Below are 25,334 nucleotides of genomic sequence, written 5' to 3'. Positions count from 1 at the left end.
TGGACAGAGCCGTGGAATCAGCTGATTGCCAGCTGATTCAGGGACGGACGAGAGCAACCAGCAAACTTCGCTAAGTTAGTTTTTCCAACAGTTCAGCAAGCGAAATCTTTATTGTGCATTAGAACCTTGGTAGGAATCGGCAAGTCTCTCGCCGCCTAAGTTGTCTCGTTCGTTCAAGAAGAAATTGCCGCATCTTCCTGATTTGTGAATTTAGGATCGACGGATATCGCAGTAAGAAACGCAAGTCAAGATTTCCTTCACCGGACCTTGTTTACTTTTCGTGCGAAGGTTGCAGTTCACAGCTCAATGCATATAGGGCAAGGTATACAGGAGAGCTGTTTATACAAGTTACATTGCAGTACACGTTTGTTAAGTGCTACTGTTGCGCGAGTACTACTACATTGCATTAAAAGTAGCCTACTAGTATTTAAAGAAAACTGACTGTTGTGCACATCCGTATACTCTCCTTAAGGTTCACCATCTTCAAGAGGCTTCTCTAACAATATGAATCGTTTTATCAGGACATCTGTCTTGTGCTTAGTCTTTCTCTGTGCTTCTGTTAAATTTATCGCCCATGGCCATAGTATTCACATGGATGGTCACGGGGAACTCAGGCGTGAATCCCAAGAACCTATACGGAATCCTCATTTACAACAGCCACACGAAGAAGAAGAGGAAGACATTGTCAATCCGGAAGCAAATAATCCCCAGAGTAGGGAACAAGGTGTAAGAGACGAGGGAGCTACTTCCCAAGATCCTACAGCAACACCCCAGATGCATTCTGTTGACCGGTCAAATGAAACACAGTGTCCTGCTTGCTTTCACCGTAAGGAGGAGGCTAAACGCTACCGTATCGAATACATAAAACGAACGATATTAGAAAAACTCAACATGAAGAGCCCGCCGAACACCTCCCACTTCGCGCTTCCCAGAAACGCCGAATTTACACGAATCCTAAATGAACACTTTTCTGGACCAAAGCATACTCTAAATCCTATGCCGAACGATGATCCACAGTCATCTAGGGAGTCTTCTACAAGAACGGAGAATATGTTTTTATTTCCTAAAAAACGTGAGTAGCTTTCAGTTTGGTGCATAAACAGTTATATTTGAATGTAAACCATTGCTGATAATTATTGCATTACTGAGTCCGTGTGCCTGCAGTTCTTTTCATGCGGCTGCAATAATATTTATGGTGTAATACAGAATAGGACTTTACTATATATAGCTACTGCCCTACCTGCCTATAAGCTGCACCCGTCTTCATGTATACCGTACACTTGGTAACTGAAGCACTACATACCCTGAAAAAAAGACAGAGAAGTGGAGTGGAGCTTTAGCGCAGAGCATTTTACAGATTTAAGGTTGCATTAGTGTTTCTTACCTACATTTAGAATCAGTATGACTTTCTTACATTTTATTTGGAATAAGTGTTACTTAGCTACTTTCAATACAGTGTAACTTACCTACAACTTAACTGCTTACAACCGACCTCCCAAATGAGTCACAGTAGTCCCACTAATTTGCTTAGAATTGTCATTTACTAACATATTACGTCTCCAACTTAAGCCTTTTAATGTCCTATTGCGTATATCAGAAAATGTCCGCCACTTCTTTGCATGCAAATTGATATGTGAGATTATGTTGCGCTCGATGGATTGAATGTTAGTATTGAACGTTTATACTAGTTTGATACAGAGTAGTTTACCAGACGTATACATTTTTGTCATTAGTCATGTCTTTGATCTGCAAAGTATGACAATAATTACTTTCGAACATTGAGTTGCATTCATTAATTTCCGGTAAACGCTCATATATGTGTATATCTAATTACATTGTAACTCATAAACCCACCAACCATATGTGTCTTCGAAGGAACGTCTTGTTTGTTTGGTCTCTAATGTGATGATGGCAACACTGATGAAAATATGTCAGAATGAAACCCTTCATTATATTTTACTCACCTTCGTTAAGCCGTTCAAAAACTAACGTAACCACTTTGTTAACTGTTGTAGCTTCATGACACAACCAAGTCCAGTACGAAGTCCAGTATATGGTAGAATATTACCCGAGTAATTTCAGTACACTATAACTAAAAAGACAAGTCAGGTAGCGGACAATTGGCAGGCATGTTGGGTAATCGGTAGCTCTCTATATATATAACTGTCTGCAGTTGAGAACACCAAAGAGTATATGCAACCCACACCTGTTGTCGTGTGTGCGATGCATTCCCCTGTCGCAAAGACCCCACCTCCCACATGGGGAAGACCCCACCTCCCACATGGGGAAGACCCCACCTCCCACATAGACAATGTACCACGTATTAAGGAACATCAATGTTTCGGTTCAGTGGCGTAGGAAGGTACTTTTGAGTGGGGAGCTGAAGTTTGATGGCCGGTTTGGGGGAGGGGTCTAAGGGGAGGGTGTCCCCCTCCCCTTTGGATTTTTTTTGCATTTCCAGGTGGCCTCAGATGCAATTTGGTGCAATAAAGCACACTTCAACACCCACTCCATTTTGTAAAGAATTTTGCATTTTCACCTGGCCTTAGATGCAATTTGGTGCTTCAAATGAGATTTTTTTCTCATTTGGAAATGAAAAAGGGGTTTTCTGACTTGCGGAGCGGGGGGGGGGGGCGGAACGATACTTCCGCCCCCCATATTTTTCACTGGGGGGGGCTGGCGCCCCCCAGCCCCCCGGTTCCTACGCCCTTGTTTCGGTTTATTAATGCAGAACACAACAGTCAGTTTATCAACTATCTTGCAGTATTTTGAGCAATTGTTTAGTGACCATAGAAGGCCTTGTGTTCGTCATTTAACGGTACGAGTTTCTCGGTAGGAGAGAGGTTGGGTTGGTTTGTGGTAGAAGGAGGGTGGATAATGCGGGAAGGGGGAGGGAACCAGATGTTAGGAAACTCAATTTAGAGAATGCGTTCTTTATAGGTTGCACAAATGTCTATAATGTCAGACATTGCTATATAGATACAACATAAGTGCACGCGCGCGCTCTCGTGTTTGTGTGCAATTGCGTTTTTCGTTACGTAACCCGATTCCTACATGGAATAATAGCTAGGACTACTTTGAAAGAGAGCCAAGTTTAAATGCATAAAGAAGCAATTGTTCCCTTTCTTAACCAAGGGCTGGGTGTTGCGATTAACGTACTACACTGTTGAAGAGAAAAGAGCAGTGTTCAATAATTATTAAAATGACTGAACTAATAGTCATATCTTATAAGCCTTTCAATGCTTGTTCCAGAACAGTGACTACTCTCAAATGTTCCTTGTGCTGATGTGGACATTTTAACACCAAAACGCTGATCATAAGATGTTTTCACCCATAAAAAAAACAATATTGGTGTATATAGCCTACATCTTTAAAATCTATTGAATGGTTGGTTATCTTTAAACTCAGTTCGCTTTAGATTGTGAAGTATAGCATATGTGTTGTTTACAGGTCATGGACCAGTTAGAACCACAAGGGTGATGTGAAATCGTCGGTGGCCATATCGGTGGTCATATTTTAATTTAAATGCAAAGCTTGGATAAACGTCTCACTTAGTTGGTACATCTTTCATATGGATCTATCTTACTGACTACAAGTAACACACAATTTCTTGTTAAGTTTCAAATGTTGTTTTGACGTCATTAGATGTCAAAGCCTGAAAACTGCGTAACGTGAACAGCAAAACATGACTAGAGTCCATACTAAATCGTCGGCTTCAAAAGCATAGGATAGATGATTTTATATGTGATGTAGATCCATCTAAGGAGTACAAGACCCCTCTAGAAGTAAATGATTAAATTCACACATGTATATTTGCATTACTGCGTACCAGAACTCGGTATGATCTGTTGTGTTCAAGGATTGTCTGCAGTTAAATATCTTGTGTGCAGTGTAACATAAAATGTCTTCTGATATAACATGACAAGAGATCACAAAGTTATGTTGGCTGCCTGGCCTTATTTTCAACTCGAATTTCTATCTTGCCATTACTGAAATTATAATTTAGACTGAAGCTCTGACCGTAGGTCCTTAATTAGTGGAGAAGTGTTGCGGTTGAGATTTCGCAAAATAATTGATTGTAATTCTTGGAATATATCCTTTTGATACGCTAAATAACCTTATTATACCTGGTTAAGGTTTCCTTACAAAACACGCTTTTAATTCCACGGAACTAAAGATTTTACTTTCTTTTATGGAAAAGATTTCACGAAGTCGAGTAATATTATGGGATTTGGGTAGCCAGCCCAGTTAGTCGAAGCGGCACATTGTAAAATGGTTACCCAAAATTGCCACACTCACACACAATTACAATTATAGCCACTTTTCAGCCAAATATGGACCTACAAAAGCAGGTGGCGTTGGGGTCGCAAGGGGACGTGAATTACCCCCCCCCCCTTCCTCCCTTTCATTCAAGTCTGACAATTATTGTCCTTACTCATAAAATAACAGCGTCAATATATATCATGAAAAAAACTGTCTGGGAAATTTAAGACAATGGTAAACAGCAAAGAAATATATAAGTAGAACGGAATTGGAGCCAGAGACAACTGGGTTACAAGCCCAGTGCTGTACCAACTGAACTATCCAGCCCTGAGTTGATAGCGATCCCTATCCGTATATAGCCGTTTCTTTGCTGGGGTGCCAGTCAGAAAACCACAGTACCTTGTATATCTTGTATATCTTGTAATCAGGGATCTCGCCCAGTTTCATCCGATATAACGCAGGAAGCGGCAGAGAAGGAATTTCATGGGAAAGTCGTCTTCTAATATATAATTAAAATAAATAATGACTGTGAATTTTGGACAATGGAAAAAGAGTAGAGGATTAGCAAAAATGGGATTCGAACCAGAGTGCTCCAGTTCTTTACCAACTGAGATAACTCTTTCCCTTATCTATTTTAGTAAAATTAAAATGGACCACAGTTGATATGCGCTGCACTGCGTTGACATATGCTATAGGTTGAGCCTGTTTGATAAATAGGTTTCTACTATTTCTTGTGTGTTTTGAGGATATTGTGGGGGTAGGGGGAGGACTTTCTCTTTACCGAGGGACATCCATGAATCCATGGCATCTATTCACGATAAGATTTGATACGGTCATATGACCTCGAACTAACCTATGATTGTCTTTGATTGATGTATTCTATCACAGTTCTCTGTCGGAATACTAAGCAACTTTATATAACATTCTGTTCGAAAATTGCCTTTGAAGTGGTGTTTTCGAGGTAAGTAATGGGCAGATGGACAAGTCGGATGGGTGAGGTTAAGAAGGTACACCCATCTTTGCACCATATAACGGCACCTTTCACATCGTGTGTCTGGACTGTACTTACCGGTTTGCATTTGGCGGTAGGTCGTTAGGAACACTTCATTTAGCAAAGCGTTTCGAGTCCTTTATCACTTTTCATGAACCGATACGATAAACGGCGTGTTTTGGAAGATCGTACTGGACTTCACTGGTTCAATGACTCCAAACAATTTCACCATAATACGTAACAATAGGGTCGTATATATCCATAAGTACTCGGTCTAATAGGCTGGGTTAGCGTTACAGCAATAACTTTACGCTGCTAAAACTGGGGCAAATCTTGTTGTCTTTAAGTGTTTTAATATATCTGTGCGAACCTAACTTACAGCTTTAGAAGGAAACAAGATGCATCACGGCTTTAAGTTTTGATTCCTTGTCATAGGCAAACGGAATATATGCAACGGTGATGGCGTATGTGTGTAGGCTACGTATGTTTGTGACGCCCAAGCTTGTAAGCCTGATAACTCCAATCGTACATCCTGATTGCAGTTTACGGTGCGCCTAGTGTGCCATAAGTCCTGAAATTCACATAAGTCGAATTAAATTGACATATGTAAGTTTCTCGTACTTTGATTGGATGAAATCGACGCCTAGTGTGCCATAAGTCATGATATCGACATATGTCAAATGAATTGTCATATGTCGGTTTTCGTGCTCTGATTAAATTATATATGTATATTTAGAGGCCCCAGAATCCAAACGGTTGAAATTTGAAAAGCTATGTTATTTTCACCAAGTTCTTTACATGAGGATTTGCACAAATGCCAAAATTGGAAACCATGACCAGGGAAAAACCAGCAAAACAGACCAGCAGTAACTTGATATGCATTTTAATTGGTTACGACGCTCAAGCGACCACAAATGTGGGAGAAACCCGCAATGGCTTATGGATTACACGTCGGTTGGCTTCCAATTCAACATTTTAACTCAAATTTGCAGTTTTTAATTTAGAAAGTCATTTCTGATGGGAAAACCGTATATTGCTCTTGGATGAAAAACCCACCTTACTACGATCCGGCCGGGTATTGAACCCGGAACCTCCCGATTGCTAAGCCCCACTGCTTCAAATGCCACCGCCTTTATCCACTCGGCCACAGCTCCGGTTCAATTTAATTTGACATATGTTGATTTCTACCAATCAGAACACTAGAAACAACATGTGATATTGGTTGTCCAATGAGAGCACGAGAAAACTGACATATGTCGATTTAATTTGACGTAAGTCGATTTCAGGACTTATGGCACACTAGGCGCACCATAAAAGTTCGTACTTGGCATGAACATCCCTCGCGGGGAGAACAAGGACCCAGTAGTAAGTAGTGGAGGTCGAAGGCCATTTGATGTCAACACACTCCAAAGTCTGGAACCTTGTAAACACGATTACTAAAAAAAGGTTAAATGGCGCACTTAACTCAGTGGACTTAACCAATAGCAAAGTGTCTACCTGTCTGTCTTGCTGGTTGTCTACCAACACCAGTTACACAAACCATCAACATAGTATGGTCCCTTTCATATTGCTTGAAACAAGATAGATTGTACAAGTCATTGTACAAAAGTCAATAAGCTACAACGTTGCTGTTGTTCTAGTTGGTATGTGCACCCACTCCCTCCCCTTGATGAATACCAAATCGCGAATGAAATTGGTGAAGGTCAAAGGTTATTTGAGGTCAACAGAGGTTAAAGTCTTCAAAGCCTCGTAAAAACGATGACTGCAAAAGTAGAGCTTGATGAAATGCATGCTTGGTATGTACACCAACATTGGTGAGTAGAAAAACCCTATTGAAATCACGGGAATCTTATAAGTATAAGGTTAGGACAATTTCTGTTCTATTGAACATGTGTCACTGTTTCCTCGGATTTGGCAGGAACAGGTGCGCATTACCCGCCCACCTCCCCAACACGCACTGATATCTCAATTTATGTAATGTAAAATATGTACTTGGTTTATAGGTATTACACCACAAAATGGCGGAAGAGTAGCGGTAAGTTCTGCGTTTGCTAGTTTATTATTGTATATTCTCGTCTTCTATCACATATGACTTAAAGGGGAGTAAAGACTCACGCACAAAGGAACGTCTGATGCCGGTAATCTGACCTAGTTTCGAATTAGGTGTAACAGAAGTGTTAGACACCACCATCGATCTTAGAAAGTACACACACAGCTTGCTACCGTTGGTAATTAGACACTAGTGTACAATCAATACATGCAGCTACGGTCAATACCCACAGCACAGTGTACATAACAGCGATGGACATCTCAGGTCCAGATAAAAGATAACAAGGTATTACGTTTCATTACTGTCTGCATTTGTTACGACAAGAAAAAAACTTTTCTTGCAAGCAACGGAAAGTTAACTTTTCAGAGGGCGGAACGCGGTTTGGGGCGAGTGTTCAATGCCTTTAAGAGAACAGTTTGGTGTTGGTACAACTATTCAGGTCTGCAATATTGCCTTTAAGATATGATTAATGTTAGGAATGCTTGTAGAAAGATAATACTATAAGGAAGTCGGCCCCTCAGTCTGATCTTAAAATTAATATTAACCCATTGTGTTATAAATGCCAAATCAATAAAAGTTGCACGTTTACTGTCACTTGAAACAAAAAACTTGAAAAGAGCACGAAAATAGACGACACAAAACACCGTATGCCCTTGAGCTACTTGTGGTGTATTGTTAACATGTTATTTTAGGAAATAACATGTTGTTTTCGTTTGATTTTGCTTTCTATTGGTTTCTGTGCCAGATAGACTAAGTCGTCTAGCCACTTCCAGTCATGAAGCTGTGATAGTCAATGAGTGAGTCAGGTAGGCAATTTCCCTTTAACTGTCTGCAGAGTTGTACCAACAATCATACTTTGAAATTCGTGTGCCGTCGCTAGGGCGGAGTAAACATGCACCTGAAACAATGGACGTCCTGCCAAAGAAGAGGTTCAGCGTATAGCATTACACTGCCTAGGTTATAACCTCTTAGGTATCTGTTTGAACTCAACATAGAAACCCAGGGAGAATAGACCAATATCATTACAGTTAAAAGCAGGTGCAGATCTTGTTAGGAATTTCGCAATCTGGAGAACTAAGACAAAATAGGGATCTCAGGTTATCTATGAAAAGCGATTATGGCAGCAACTCTTGAGAATAAATCGCCAAGTATAAAGTTAAACAATAGTGTAGTTTGTTGGATATACAAAGGTTAATTGCTCTTGTATTACAAGGATGTTATACTGCATTATTAATTGGCCATTTAGAAGACTTTGAACTTACTAAATACAATAGCCATATCTGCATACAATGTCACATAAAGGCAAACCGCATTACCATTATTTGATTCTCGAGATTACATGAAGGGGGTAAGGAGGCCACATAAAATTATAATCAGATACAAATCATATTGTCGTGTACGCGCAACCTCATATTGTGATTGAAAAGTCTGAAAGAGCATTATTTAATTTTTCATTATCTGACCGAAGTTATGTTTGGTGCCCAGATCTATGCAGGTACTTGGCCGTCCGTTCCTAAGTAGGCTATATCAAGTTTTAGTTGGTTCAAGTTTCATTGAATTCCGTTGTGTAGTGTGATATGACTGGTAGAATCCGACAAGCAATCATTCATGAGAAGGCTCCGGAATACGTTTTGTCAAATATTCTGTAAAAGGCAATATTCATTGTTTGAATATACAATATATACACAACTCAACACGGCCAGTGTGGTCGAGGGGGAGGGGTAGGGCAAAATCTACCAATTCGATACACGGAAACAAAAGTTTAGTACATGGGTGCAAAGATTATACATCCTTAGCATCCTTGATCTCAATCAGATAAACCGAGTTTTACTATGGATGTAAAATTATGTTGCTATACCCATTGTAACATCTAAACAAATTGTGGTTGACTGTTGTTTTAGCAGACGGAGGTCAAAGCTCATTTGAATTTAATAGTTTCCAAACTCTAGAAAGGTTCAATCCTTCTGAATGAACTGAAATAGCGTGGCTGTTGTTTCGGTTTGATTCACTGAAAGGTCAGAAGTTTCCCAGATTCTCAGAGCTGCATGACATCGAGTGGCATCAACACGGTCCACGATTATGTTCTCTCTCTCTCTCTTATAACGATTGTTTTAGTAACTAGATAAACGGGCATAATACTTTCCTTTCGTTAATAATAATAATGGGTTACGACGAACTACTTTCCATCGTTTCCTCCCCTCTCTCCTCTTCCCACTGTTCCCGCCGTTATTCACACGAACCTTACTTTCCCTGGATCATGTTTGGTGCATACAATATCAGGTCTGTGTTGTACCCCCCCCCCAATGCAACCCTCCCTCGCACCCCCTCCCTACATCGTGATGTCAGTTTTATGATTTATTAACCTATTCAGACTGTCGAATTAACAGGACACCTCGCCTTTCAATGACGTGGCTACTTGTCCCTTAAAGGTAGACAGTATAGGCCACAAATTATAGCACGCTGTAATTGCTAGAAGTTTTCAAAAAGTACTTTCCTGGAGATTCTTTACTCTCCAAATTGTTCTCAGACAATTTTAAGGAACACACAAAATGACCGAATGTCCCAGTAAGGAAACTTCCTCGAAGATTGTAATAAAGACAGTGCAAGAATTTGACCAAAGGTGACCATATTTGAATATCTAGCATGTTTGGTGCCTATTCAGCATACCTTTAATTCTGCCAGGGAAGAACACCTTGGTCAAAGATACAATGTAATATGATTCACCCGCAGTAACAGCAAGGGAGTATCAACACGGGTGTGTAATTGCCAAGAACGTGTTCAGTGTTACAAAAACCATATCTTTAATAACTGCACTATCATACCTTCTGAGTTAGCCAGTGCCTTCTCATGAAAGGATACCGTTATAACATGTAAATCCATATTACAGCATCTAACACAAGTAATAACTGAAACTATACAAATATCATAGCAAGCAGTTGTGTCAACACAATAACGACAGGATTCGAATCACGTGACGCCAGCACTTTACTCTGGCCAGGGAGTTGTTATGGAACAACTCCCTGCTCTGGCTGACCTTGACTCGAGAACGACGGAAAACAAGATTTTGTTTATTGAGCTCTGAAAATTTGGTTAGTACTAAAAAAAAGAGCTATTTTTGACGTCGTGCTGGATTTGAAGCAGTTGCTAAGCTCTATTGAGCTAACAGCATGGGGTGTACAGCTAGACCATATATAACAATAGAGTTATAAATAATAACCTTCCCGGGTGATATTTTTTTTATAGGTACTGATTATAGTAGCAAGTCAGATAAATAGATGTGCATTAGCAACGCTTGTGGTATCATGGTACAAAGTTACGCCATAAAAGTAGTGTACTTAATGGAGCTTATTAAGATTAATATGAAGATCATCATTCACAGGTTTATCACGACATTAATGGTGCTTGGATTATGAACCCAGGGTGACGAAATTGTCGAAATCATAGTTTCGTATATATTATGTAGTTATGTACCACGACATGCACGTCCGTCATTAGGAGGCAAGTAAATGCACTTGCTTGAACAGTGTTGAATATGACAAATTCATAAAATATGTTGTATCAAACCTTGAGAAATGCGTTAATTTTCAAAGAAACATTAACGCTAAAGTTAAGGCCTGGGCCACATGTTTATGGGTGATGTTAATCAAATATATAGTATTTGGTGTTATAGTTTGAGTATTAACAATCACTTGTAAACCTTTTTCGTCAGCTAATGTCGCATGAGATGTAAGGTTTGCTTTATCTAGGTGAGACCCATTGGCGTTGAATATTTACTGATTTGCTTCTAATTACTCTTCGCAACAAGATCTGCTGACGACGTCCCATCATCCCTGCAGATGACGACATCCATATGCGGTGATATAGTATTGTTCTTGTACCTACGTCATGTATGATCCGTTTCTTGGTGTCATGTGGATTATCCTGTTCTTGATAATATTATCCCCTCCTGGTTGTTTCGTTACGTCATACTTCGAAGTATTTCAAAACAGCTCTCACTAGCTCAAGAGGACTATTAATTAATTTGGCCTTCTTTCAGTTATATTGTTACCTTTCTATGGCCAGCCAAGTGTTCACTCGTGATATAAGCTTGGATAAGTAGTACATTAATCAACATTATACGAGGTAAACATTATACCCACTCAGGATGTTACGATTATCCCTGGTAGATTACCAAAGTTGCGGTACACCAGGATTATCAAGCTAATCGCCGCTGTAACGATTAATTTTAGGACCATGCTTAAAGCGACCACAGCGAGCAAGCCTCGGAATGCCTGGACTTTCCTTTCTTAATTTGTAGCAAAATCGCACAAAACGAGAGAGTATTATAATTCTACTGGATGTATGTATCACTTGCGCAAGCTCAGATCACGATGTACATGGTTTTCAAATGGTAACTCCAACCTGTGGCACCATGTGCAGTTAGTCTACTTCGTGTCTATCTGATGGTTTGGGGGGGGGGGGAGGGGAGTGGGGGTCTTGTTACTATATTCTGTAAATGTATTCTCGACCACCGGAGATTATGTCATATAGTCTCATTCAGTTCCGAGTCGTATACATGCCATAGACGTCTTCACGACCTGAACCCGGGAACAGGTTCGAATCTTGGTTGTAAAAAACAGTAGTATCTGTGTTACTAAATGACGCACAAAGAGAAGGATCGCAATACTAGTTCATGACACTTCCCCAACGACCAGTGTATTTTTAGCTCTTCAAAGAGGAATGCAAAACATCTTTTTACGTCATGCCACTGTTGAATTCCAAACCTTTCGCGAAATAGTGAATGGCTTCCCATAAGTATACGCCTTGAAACATACTGTACGACAAAAGGTTCGCCGGATATGCCTATGAATTGAAATACTTTCGTACTCTAAACGATAACCGTCTAGAAGCTATTGCATTGCTACGGGCCTCCTATAGCCCTATAGTTCCGCAGTACCATCTCTATGTTATAATAAACTTTCGAAAACCGTATTTACCAAAACGTGTAGGGATGCACCGGATCCAAATTTTTGGATCCGGCCGGAACCGGATTTTGCCGGATAGTACATGAACGGATTTTTTCATTACACAAAAGAAAATCATTAATAAGAAGTAGAAGTATGAAACAAGGAGCAAATCTTAGGTCAGACCATTGAGAAAATTAAATTAAACATGTTAAACCTAATTTTTCCTTACTTTGAATATTTTTCTTAATTTTTGGAAATAGTTTACATTAATTTAAGTTAATACCAACACCTTTTTAAGGAATAATTCAGGCCAGATTTTGAAAAAGATCCGGCCAGATTTTGAAAAAGTCCGGCCGTATTTTGAAAAATATCCGGCCGGAACCGGATAATTGCTCACTATCCGGCCGGATAGTCCGGCCGGACCGGATATCCGGTGCATCCCTAAAAACATGCATAGCCTATATAAGTCATCACCGTATGTCCATTCGGTTCGTAACTTCCATACTGTTATAGAAACGAAACCTTGAACATAATATTGTGAAAATTTCACCAGTACTGGTGGACTTGCTCTGAACTTTTGAACCCTGTTCACCACAATTGACCATTGTAACCTATCAAACGTGCTAGGTTCATACAAAGCTGTTTAGCGTTGGAGTTTTGATTGCGTTATAACATTGTCGAAAGCCATGACAGCCACACCAAGCAGTTACTTGCTATGTAAACGGAAGAGGAATACCAGTATTCAAGCAGTACGTCTATAGTTTTTACGGGTTGGTGCAAGAACCAATATACGTAGGCTGAGAGATGTTATGGAAGGATACTGAAAATCATTGCACACGGACGTCCTGACAAGGAATTGATTTTACACGTTATAAGGGTGCCTTTTTGACCTATGACCTTCATAACCTTCGATTAAATCTTCAAATCAAAGAGACACGTCGACAATTTGCAGCAGCCTTATGTATTCTTCTTGATTTTTTTGGGATATTTCTGTTTAACCTTTCTACAGTAGACCTCTTTGACCTCGAACGATTACCCATAGACCGAACGCCAACTGTTCTAGTGATTCCTTGACATGTTTTACATGAGAACATTAAACGTAACACGGTTCACACTATTTTTAAGTGTTGACCTGAAATGACCTTTTATATCGACAGCATCCTACAGAATTCTTACACTCACTATGGTGAATCTACACACCATGTATGAATTTTATCAAAGCTTTACTTTTTGAGTTGTCATGTTTAATATATTTTCAGACTATGACGGTATGACCGATGGAATCTCTGATAACAACATTTGGTTCTTGCTATGTTTGACTTCATGGTTGTCAGACTTTGACTCCTGTCGACCAATAGAAAGCTGTAGCGTTATTGTACTAGCTAAGACGGATTCACTGCATACCAAGTATAAAGTTAAACTGTCACGTACGTTTAAAGTTATAGAATTTCAAAGCGTCACACATACACATATACACCCGCAATTACCATCGAAAAGATTCCAGCTTTTGCCGTCGGCAAGGAATAAACGATAATGTAAATGTATTCATAGTAATAAAACCAACTAACGAGTGTGATATTTGTCAACATATGCCATTTAGAGATATCGTGTGTAGCAGGTTTTCAGCCTTTAACCAAAGGCGATGAAAATCGGACGATATAAATGTTTCATGAATACTTTCTAACTCATACGTGTTGTTTCTTAAACCTAACTGATTCACTGTCCACACTGTTGAAATCTGGAAAATTCAACGCCAAATACGGTCATCAATTTCATTGCAACAACACAAAATAAAAATCTCAGTGGCGTGAATGTACACTAGCATAAAGGTCTTCGTACTGTCATATTGAATAGGTAGGCCAATTTTTAGTCTTTCAAGCGTCATAGAAATACATACTCTATAACATGTTATGACAATTTTTTTATCTGCATCAGGAAACGTGATATGGTAAGGACACTAGGAAGTTGATGTTTTCTGTATATAATTGATACCTGCAGTTGAACAAATCAATCATAGCCTTGAAGCCGAACGTTTAGCTGTTTTTTAGAAAGTATCATGTAGGCCATCTTAATACAGGAAGCCGCGGATGCAATTCACTTTTATTACAACCTCTCGGAATTATTTATATCTAATGGCATGTAAACACTTCCACAGGTTACCATAGGTGGGATAAGTAACTTGTCAACTTATAAATGAATCATTCAGCGTTCTCTGTAGACTAAAAGAAGGGATTAGTAGTTTATCCCATTATGTAAGCACCGTTCAGTTAATAGGCTATAAGAAGGAATTATAGTTTATCACCTATGTTTGAACCGTTCAGCCTATATTAATAGGCTACAGGAAGGAATTCGTATTTAATCACCTATGTATGAACCGTTCAGCCTTATAAAATGGCTACTGAAGAAGGGATTAGTAATTTATCTCCTTAATTATGAACCGTTCAGCCTTATAAAGTTGCTACAACAAGGGATTACTAATTCATCCCCTTATACATGAATCGTTCAGCCCTATTAACAGGCTATAAAGAGGAATTGGTAGTGTATGCTCTTATGTATGAATCGATCATCTTTATAAAGAGGCTACAAGAAGGGATAAGTAGTTTATTACCTTATGTATGAATTATTCAGCCTCATTAAGAAGGTTACAAGAAGTGATTAGTAGTGTATCCCCCTATGTATGAATCGTTGAGCCTAATATGCAGGCTACAAGAAGTGATTAGTTGTGTATCCTCTTATGTATGAATCGTTCAGCCTTAATGCAGGATACAAGAAGTGATTAGTTGTGTATCCTCTTATGCATGAATCGTTCTGCTTTATATGCAGGCTACAAGAAGGGATTAGTAGTGTATCCTCTGATGTATGAATCGTTCAGCCTTATATGCAGTCTACAAGAAGGGAATAGTAGTGTATCCTCTGATGTATGAATCGTTCAGCCTTAATGCAGGATACAAGAAGGGAATAGTAGTGTATCCTCTGATGTATGAATCGTTCAGCCTTATATGCAGGCTACAGGAAGTGATTAGTTGTGTATCCTCTGATGTATGAATCGTTCAGCCTTAATGCAGGATACAAGAAGTGATTAGTTGTGTATCCTCTGATGTATGAATCGTTCAGCCTTATATGCAGGCTACAAGAAGGGAATAGTAGTGTATCCTCTGATGTATGAATCGTTCAGCCTTAATGCAGGATACAAGAAGGGAATAGTAGTGTATCCTCTGATGTATGAATCGTTCAGCCTTATATGCAGGCTACAAGAAGTGATTAGTTGTGTATCCTCTGATGTATGAATCGTTCAGCCTTATATGCAGTCTACAAGAAGGGATTAGTAGTGTATCCTCTTATGTATGAATCGTACAGCATACTATGCAGGCTACAAGAAGGGTTTATCATCATATGTATAATCTACGGTAACGCCAAGACGCTGCGCATATATTTCTATCATGCCGGCGGGAGTATGCTCTCTGTTCAAGAATGTTATAGTCCTATTATTCAATCGTGGAAAGAAAAGGACTTAGGCCAAGGCAGTTGCAGGTCCTTTGAAATCTTACTCCAAGAGTGCCTCTTTCTATTAAAGGTTAACTTGTACAGAACAAGGCACCACCACTCCGTTTGAGATTATGGTATGGCGGCCTGGCCAGAAATGAGAAATATGTTCAGTGGTATTAATCGCGCCCAATGGAAAATCATTGTCGTAAATAATTATTGACCTTCCTGCCGGGTTGGGGACTCTGGTAATACCATATTATAAAAATAATGTTAAGAAGCAATAGCCAATGGGCTTAGTGGCGCTTTGCCACATTTTATATGAAGAAAATACAAATATATGTTTTGAAACTTCTTGCACTAATGCTGACCTACATTTATTCATACTGTACAGCACCTTATGTGTTTGCGTGTTATACAACGTGTCTCAGACACTGACTTTGTTGACCTCAGATTATTTGGAACTTCATGGGAAGGTCAGAGGTGAATGAAGTCTTTTTATATGAGGGTGCTGTCCTGGGGTCTTTGAAACCAACACCCATGTACGGAGTCTGTTGGTCCTCTCCCAGAAAGAAATTAAAGTCAAATGCTGTATTCTTAGGCGTATTTATAAATAAAACTTAATTCAAAATTTCACCGACTGAAAGGGCAGGAACTTTTATTGGAGGGCCTGAGGCGAATCAAGGATTTTATAAAGGAGGGGGTGTGTTGCTCTGGTGTCTCCTATGTATGGGGATCCTTCCCGTCAAATGAAGCATTCTGAGGTATAGTTAGACTGTAAATTAGGTCTATAACAAGTAGCCCTAAACCCAATTAAATCTTTGTTTAAGGTAATAAGGTTGTAAAAATGGAGGGTGTACACCCGTAGTAGTGGTGCAATTCATCCCTGGGTGAATACAAACAACCCTACTGAACCATCTTCTCCCGACTGAGCCACCACCCCCCCCCCCCCGACTGACGGATTGCGCACGCCACTGGGTAATACCATCTGCTCTCATTTCATAGAGCAACATTAATCTGTGATATGTTTTGCTTGCCATTTTCAATGCTCTAGATCACATGTGAACATTCGCTTTATTGGTTTCTAAGATTTAAGTCGTACGTATTTCTTGGTCGAACGTAGCTTCATCTGATGAAATGATAAAATCAATTGATGAGTACAATGTACGTAATATTATAAAACATTCTGATTTTATGATTTGTATCTTTCTTACAGCTCCTTCTGAATGGAATATCAACGAAAATACCAGCTATGCTTTCACTTTCAGCGAAAAACTTTTCAACTACGATGTGCGCAGTGCGTCATTACACGTTCATGTCCGTTCAAGACGTGGAAATGATGCCGATTCTATTTATTACCTGATTTTAAGAAGTGTCCATGATCCACCCGATGGTTCCAACAATCCAAAGGTCAAAGCTATTTCCAAAAAGAAGATTCACCTCCATGTTACAAAAGGACATTGGGTAGTGCTTAATCTGACCCGCGTTGCCCAGGACTGGTTGGACAATCCAGAGGAACACAATGTGATCCAAATGGCACTTATGGATGCTGACGGCAATAGTTACGACCAATTCTTGGACACAAACATTGACAAAGAATATCGCAAGGTAAGCTTTTATGTCTGTACTCCTATAGTGCACATTCAGCCATTGGGATGTTAAGGGTAGGATTCATGTAATTGGCTTGCGTGCTCCATCTCTACATGCCGTGACATATATAACTATCGTTGCCTGTTAAATAGGATTACATGTTTGCTCAAAATTTGCATTCGAGTAATCATTCATTAACAATGTGTTAGAGAAAATCGCGGTGGTGAATTTTCTTTCGAACTCGAGATAATTATACTAGAAATTCTAACTCATTAATTTTCGCAGCAGAGGTGAAACTTTCTTGTTGACAAAGTTGCACAATGTGTGTATGCAAGTATAGATGACCAGCGACGTTATCTTGTTATTCTTACATGTAGAGATTTTTCTTGATGACAAAGTTGCACAATGTGCCTATGCAAGTATAAATGAGCTTATGTTATCTTGTTATTCTTACATGTAGAGATCTTTCTTGATGATGAAAATTAAGGAGAAACGAAACCACCGGTTTAAGCGCAACATAGACGAGGGTATGATTTGCCCGGCCAATTCTCAAGTGACGTCATGTTGCAGGTACGCCATGGTCATCGACTTTGAAGAAATTGGGTGGGACTGGATCATCGCCCCAAGGAGTTACGCCGCCAACTATTGTCAGGGTGAATGTCCACGTATGTATTTGCTTGAATACGCCCATACTCACATCCTTGAATCAGTAGGAACCCATCCTTTTGGTGGAACAGGTCCTTGTTGTGCCCCACGTCAAATGTCCGATCTACCGATGCTTCACACAGACACGAATGAAAACATTCAGTTCACCACGATTGCCGCAATGAAGGTTGACTCCTGCCATTGTGCCTGAGTTTTACACCTCGTAAGACCTGTTGACAACGACAAGACCACAAACCAAATGATTCGTACGAATTTATCCTTAAAAATGACTTATGCGCATCAGTGTTACTTGTTCGAAGGATTAAACAGCGCCGATGTGAAGTCACGCAATCGTGATGTAGAATAGAGCTTTTTCCTGACGCTTTCAATCCTTCGTTGTGTTCATCGCCCTAAACAAGCCGTTACAAGTGGATGCTTTCATTTACTATATAAACTCCTTTCTTGAAGGCGGTAGCGATGATAAACGTGCGTCCCGAATCTTCTGAGTCCTTGAAAAGTGGCCAAGACAGTCTCTTGTTGCACATACTAATACTCAGTTAAAATTTTTTGAGAAAAGCCGTAACTGATAATAGCACTCTGCCAACACATATTTCTGAAAAGTCAGATATGAATCGAACGATGAGGGATTTATTTCTGCACGGGTGAAACGATGTTGGCATCGAAATGATCCTGCTCTTCTCCATAATACCATCTTATACCGATGGTTTGCATGAACTGTAACGTTAACTACCAAACCTGAAGTGGTAAATGCAAGGAGAGATTGTTAGTAATCGTCCAATCATCACCGGCCGTGAGCAGAACGTATTTTGAAACAGGCCAGCCGAAGTAAAATGTGCAATTTTTTTTACCTTTTTGTTTTTTTTGTAATTACCTTCTTACATTGGTTTAACCATTCATGACCTAGTAGAATCGAGAACATTAGGACATGTTATATAAGTAGATAATTGTTATTTTTGTGTATTTCAATAGTCCAAGTATTATCCACGATTGTAAGATTAAGATGACATGTATCATATTAGTCGAGTGTTGAGCACTAAATGATGTGTGGTTCTCGACCACGTTGATGAACAGATTATTACCATTGTAAACAGCTGCCTTACAGATCCGTTCTCGTAACCTTAGTTTTTGGAAAATTGAAGACTTCGGATTTTGACCAGCGGCTTCTTTCAATATCAGAAGTAAGACATTAAGTTTATGTTGCAATAATTAAGACGCTGTTGATTGATCTACTTTGGAAATATATCAATAACGTACATCATGATACGTTTCAATGTAATTCTGTCTTATAATATGTAGTTAACATGCTCTTGAACATGTAACCCCTTCAGTTGAACGTTAAGGAGACTAAACGAAAGGAAAGCTAAATTTGATGACTAGACAAAAAGCTCGAGGTATCCCTCTTAGTAACATGACACAAAACTTGGTTGATATCAGTTACTTTCTTAACATTTGACTGTTATTCTACACGACGTGAAATTACACTTTATGCTAATAATAAGCTCAATTGGCCCTCCAAGCTGATCCAGTTGTTACTATGGCAATGCCTCTATCCAGCTATCTGTCTCTCCGTCTATCCAATGCAGCTGAACATTTATTGCAAATACATCCATCCGTTCAAGATATCGATCTAGTTGACGATGTCAGTGATATCATGACTGTTTTGAAGAAAATTAAGTCAAACGTCATTTGATGTAAAGGTTGGTCAAAACATAACTGTATCATGCTTTCTCCTCCTAGAGATTTAACCCGATGTGAATAAAAATTGTAGACAATGGGCGGTCGTGCGGGGGCCGACAAAATTTAAAGGATAAGAAGTAAAGGGTCATATAAGCTCATAGATGACCAAATCTTCTGTAAGGTTGTACAAAACATTGACCAAAGTTGTAGGCTTGTTAGAATAAGTTGTATATTATACCTATCTGTCCCTGACCGTCAGCGCATATCTTGAAAAGACATGGTGACCTTTACGCATAAGGCTGGGCTTAAAAAAGGTGAAAGGTTATCAGAATACAAATAAACTCTTCTAGTATAGTCCAAAAATAAGTCAAACGTTCTCCACTTGTCGGTGATTATATATTTTCATGGTAGGGCACCGCCAGTTTTGAACACTTTTACAAGAGCGAAGGGAATATAACTGAATGGATCTGTAACGCAAATGATATGAATATGGAGTTTATTCCATAGCAGCTGATTGATTATCAACAAGTTAGACAAATGTTAGGTACGGTATTTGGCTTCTATGTTTACTAGCAGGGGTATCAGCCGGGGGGGGGGTTCGTCACTTTTTCAAAAATAGCAAATGTGCCCTACTGGCTAATAAAATGTGCCCCTTTGATGGAGAACTGTCTTTTGGATATCTTAAGCCTTTGTTAATGTTAACATTTTATTTTAATTATTTATTTTTTATTCAGTACATGCTCTTTTTAAAATGGCATCCCATACCTTTGTGAACTTTCAGAACTTGCAAAACTCATTCATATATAATTGTTGGCTCCTTTAAGTACCGCTTCAGTTGAAAGATCTTTTTTTCCACACAGCGTCTTCTAAAGAATTATCTGAGAAGCACAATGTCACAAAAGAGATACAACAGTCTGATGTTATTGAATGTACACAAATCTAAGACCGATGACTTGGATTTAACCGGTGTTACTAAAGACTTTTGTTCAAGGAATGAACACAGGAGGAAATTTTTGGGAAAGTTCTAAATTATGGATGGACAGAAGTACAGATGTAGGTTGATAGAGTCACGTGCACCATAATAATATTGATAGCATACTAACACATCATATTTATATATGGGATATGGCAGGTGTGTATCGGTTTATAGCATAACGAGTGTAGGTTGTGGAATGAGAAAGTGCGCCTCTGACGTTGTGCCCCCACTTTTTGGAAGCTTCCTACCCCCTGTTTACTAGCCATAGGCAGGCAAGTTGGCATCGGTGTTTGCGTGTGTGTATTGGTGTATGTGACGCCCTAGCTTGCAAAACGATACCTCAAGATGGATATCGTCTGCAGTTCTCATATTAGGCATATTGCTCCCCCACAATGAGTACAAGAAACCTATTGTTTTGGGTGTAGGTCGAAGTTATTTGGTGTCAGCAGGGGGGCAAAACGTGAAAATCTCCAAAAAACATCCAAAACCTGAACATCAAAGGAGGTCATATATGCATGGTAAAAGAGTCTTACGTAGGGTAAAATTTTTAAACAATTTGGTGTAGGTCAGAGCTCATTGAAGGTCACGTGGGTCAAACCTTGAACTTATTAATTCTAAACACGATATCTCCATATAGGAAACTATTTCTTTTCATATTTTGCATGTGGCCTTCTTATAATGAGTACAAGAACCTTATTTTTTTTTTCCTGGAAGTCAAAGTTCATTTTGGGTCATAAAAGGTAACACTCTGTAAAAGCCCTATAATCACACACCTTGTAAATACGATATCCCAAGATAGATATATGATACTGCTCTCCATCTGCAGATTTAACATCAACCAGCGTTATTAGCTTGCAAACTACTCTTGTGCTGCATATGTATTAACCACTGGGATGGTTTCTTTCTGGTTTCTTGTTTTCTCTTCATCCCCTTTTTATATTGGGCAATTTAGATCGTTGTTATATATATATATATATATATATATATATATATATATATATATATATATATATATATATATATATATCTTTGTCAAAATCTGAAAACTAGAACAAGAATCATCTCATTCGTAAGCAAAATCACACCGAAAATCTTTGGATAGTTTTCTCTCAAAAAAGAATGGGTTGGAAGTTGCTGAACAGCTTGTGAAGTGACATTATTGTGAAGAACACCATTCTGCCCAAATGGTGTATCTTCTTTTACCGGTTACAACAGACATCATGATATCGCGGTTCTGTTACCGGTTACAACAGACATCATGATATCGCGGTTTTCGTTTAAGGTGTTTGGCCTCATGTAGGAGGTAAAAGTCACTTTGAAAAGTCAATTGAGCTGCAAAATATCACATGGTACACAGTGATTTAATCACTGCAGTCCAGCACAATGAGATAAACATCAAGGGAGGTTGTTCTTTGCAACACAACCTGCCTTTTGAGTAACAGTTTTATTTGTCTATAATTTACAACATCAATTGATGTCGTAATGGTGATATATCTTCAGATATAAATATAAGTGTGTTGCTTTGAATGTTTCTACTCGATGTTCCAAACCGCTGCCCTAGCAAACAAAATTGGCAAAAATCAGCGTTCTGTGCATCGTCAGATCCCGTCACGTTTCAAATGAATAAATTTCAAGTTGTAGGTCGTACGCGAGTTGAGAGACGTGGTTTTTCGCGCCCACAGACTAATCTAATCACATCAACTCTATAACAAGTTGTGTGCATGCAGTCACATAGATTCCCGTACGTGCAGGCACTTAATGGGCCCCGCCGGGTTGATTTGCCCTAGCGGTCAATTTCTTAAAGCCAATGTTTTATGAAAGCCACATTAATATTTCAATTAATCGGTTATTCCCAATGGCATTCCTTATATCAAACAGCTGTTGAAAATGCTTAGAGTGCATGTTTAATGGAACTTTCGTTATGGCATTCACTTTTAAGGATTGTTCTCTTGGTCAAAACGCAGGAGAATAGGAAGTAACAATATTACCAATCTAACTCGTTGTGAATTTGTGGGTCAGCTGGTGACTGCGGCCTTTCCTTGGATGGGGTAGTACTAGAATCGATTCATCATATACATTAATTCCGACTTCTGGGTTACTAATTTGATGAACCATCGACCTCTGTCAGTATTTATATGTATGTTTAAATTATTGCAGAAGAACAAGTAGCGTTATTCTTCGCATAAGGTAGGGCCACTCATGGTAAATATATTCAAATGTATTTCGAAAAATGCAAAATTAAAACCAAGACAGCAACAGGGCATGAATGCTTGGCTCTATATGTTGGAGCTTAATTGAGCATGTTTCAATGATAGTGACAACAGTGTATAGGATACGTACAATCAAGGGAAACAAATCACTTTAAGTTATGTTTCCAATGCATTAGGAGGTTTCTAGTCATCGTTGCAGAGTATTTTGTTACGTTTGCTTCTAAAGTGAACTGCCCGCTCATAGTTTTTTCTTCTTCAATTCAGTCGATGGTCTTTGAAGTCGAATGAAGTCCCTCCCGATGATGGTCCATCGAACCGATTCATGTCATTGAGTCAATTAGCAAGGCAATGAACATCAAGTCTAGTCAAGTCGATGTACTGTAGATTAGACGGGCCCTCTTTTCGAATGTGTTGGTGCTCGGGTCTTAGGTTTATCACATGTCATGTCGGGTCTTTCACCTGGGTCGAGTCGAAGGGTTATTCGACCTGACTTGAGCCAATGGAGTCTACCATTCGATAATAGCCAAATTTGAGTTATGATATTGGTTCTGTTCTTCGTTTTTGTCGTTATTGCTCACGAATGGAATTATTTGTAACATTTTTTCATGTGCCGCAGCCATTACCTTACATGAAATCCTTTATTTGTACTGCCATTTATTATTTTGTTTGTGATAGTTGGATATAAGTTTACTTATTGGCCCTTTTTGCCTTTCATAAAATGAAAGAACAACTGCTACACATACACCAGTTGATAAAGGGACTTACACGACCAGCTGTGACATCTATGTCTAAATATTTTATTAATGTGTTGCCGCTATGAAATTAAACATTTTATCGGACTATTGAGTTTTCTTTGTTAAACGTATCGATTTGGACACCACGGTTAATATCCAATTGTTTTGTTTTGTAATCTCTTCTACAGATTATATTACATAATATTTTACACATATGTGAATCGGCCTATTGTTTTAATTTTGGACGCTGTAGTCTCCATGCAAGAAGGTCAAAGATGAAAATGTCCACACACAGAAACAATATATATCAGTAATGGCTAATGGGGAAGAGGCTCAAAGTTTAGTACAATCTTGACATAAATGACAGGTTACTGCGGTTGCACACACAGTTCCTTTAATTTGGGTTAAAGAAAGAGTGTCAAAGATAATTAACAATTTTGTTAGATAAATGGATACACGTGTCATAGTTTAATATACATGGCCACGAGAAGAGAGTGACGCATAAAGGTACAATTTTGACATGAAAGAAGATTGCAGTGTCACATGTCACATAAATATGGGTCACGGAAAAGGTATCAAGGTACAATTTTTGAGATGAAAGAAGAATACTGCGATGTCACAGACAGTCACTTTAATATGGATAAAAGAAAGGTGTCAGAGAACGATACAAAATAGGATATGAATAGAATAGAACTAGATGTAAGAGTACCAACAAATTATAAAAGATTAAGTGAAACCTGACGATTGTTTCAACATGGGCAAGTAAAGATGTATGGTAATATTTATTTCAACATCACCACGGGTGACTAAAGTAGACATATTCTCTACACAGATATTTATATTCAGTGACGTTTAAAAACAAAAATTTATTTTTGCTTCAATTGCACGCAAATTAAACAATAAAAGACATATTAAAGAGACCACTCCTGTCGTTTCTTTTATTCAATACGTGAAAGGGAGGTGGAGGATTTGACTGCACCGGTGTGTCTTTTTCGATTCCTCCACGAAGGCAAACTTTGACTATGCAATATCATGATGTCGTGTATATGTGTGTGACCCTTGTAAACATGACATCTCAACCAGAATGTCAACAGGAGAAGTGATTCATTGATACATTTAACATGAGCATATTTAATGTAACAAGTGAAGCAGACAGGGTTCTTACAGTTATTTAGGTGGATCCAGATACCGTGTGGGGAGTTCAATGAACCTTTGGAACTATTTCAAAGTATTCACACTTTTGACCTGTCCATCTCATATGCACTTTGACCACAGAAAACAACAGTTTCTTTGTACCCAAAAAAGAGGACCCATATATCAAGTATGACATCTTTTACAGCTTAAATGTTGTAGCAGTCATGTTTACAGCGGTATTAAACCTTACCTGCTATCTCGAAAGTTGGGCTATACACTACGCAAGCGCAAGCCTACTGAAGCCTATAGCTCGTTTACACGCCGGTTTCGCGCCGGTATAGTTACCGTACGGTTGCTAGTTGTATATGAAGACAATTTCTTTGATTACGCTTAATGACGATTAGTGGAAACTGAAAAGGATTGTCCAGACCAAAATGATTTTTTGACTGGTACAAGAAGAACATGGACTAAGCATGCTGGTGAAATTTTCATTCAATTCCTATGTTTGGTTGTAGAGATATTAACAATTGAAGTTTTCAATGATAGCTAAAGTGAACTTGCAGCAAACAGGTGTGATGTCATTGTTGCACAGTTACAGACACAGTTTAGTTTCT

The 25,334-nt window shown here is 38.9% G+C and overlaps 1 protein-coding gene across 1 annotated transcript; it reads left to right on the top strand.

The window, feature by feature from the left end:
* On the top strand, positions 1-24,506 carry LOC139958439 (growth/differentiation factor 8-like). The gene is made up of 3 exons (XM_071955520.1): positions 1-1,072; positions 16,950-17,341; positions 17,784-24,506. Exons 1-3 carry the CDS (start codon positions 505-507, stop codon positions 18,177-18,179), a joined length of 1,356 nt encoding a protein of 451 aa, XP_071811621.1. The 5' UTR covers positions 1-504; the 3' UTR covers positions 18,180-24,506.
* Positions 24,507-25,334: the final 828 nt, after the last annotated feature.

This window comes from Apostichopus japonicus, chromosome 18, assembly GCF_037975245.1.
Source record: "Apostichopus japonicus isolate 1M-3 chromosome 18, ASM3797524v1, whole genome shotgun sequence".
Lineage (NCBI taxonomy): Eukaryota > Metazoa > Echinodermata > Holothuroidea > Aspidochirotida > Stichopodidae > Apostichopus > Apostichopus japonicus.
Note: the sequence above shows the minus strand (reverse complement) of the source record. Positions and strands in the feature narration are given on the sequence as shown.

Coding starts and splice junctions, on each gene's coding strand:
- LOC139958439 (XM_071955520.1), top strand. CDS start 505: ATGAATCGTTTTATCAGGACATCTGTCTTGTGCTTAGTCTTTCTCTGT. Junction 1,073..16,949: donor GTTTTTATTTCCTAAAAAAC/GTGAGTAGCTTT, acceptor TCTTTCTTACAG/CTCCTTCTGAATGGAATATC. Junction 17,342..17,783: donor TTGACAAAGAATATCGCAAG/GTAAGCTTTTAT, acceptor TCTTACATGTAG/AGATCTTTCTTGATGATGAA.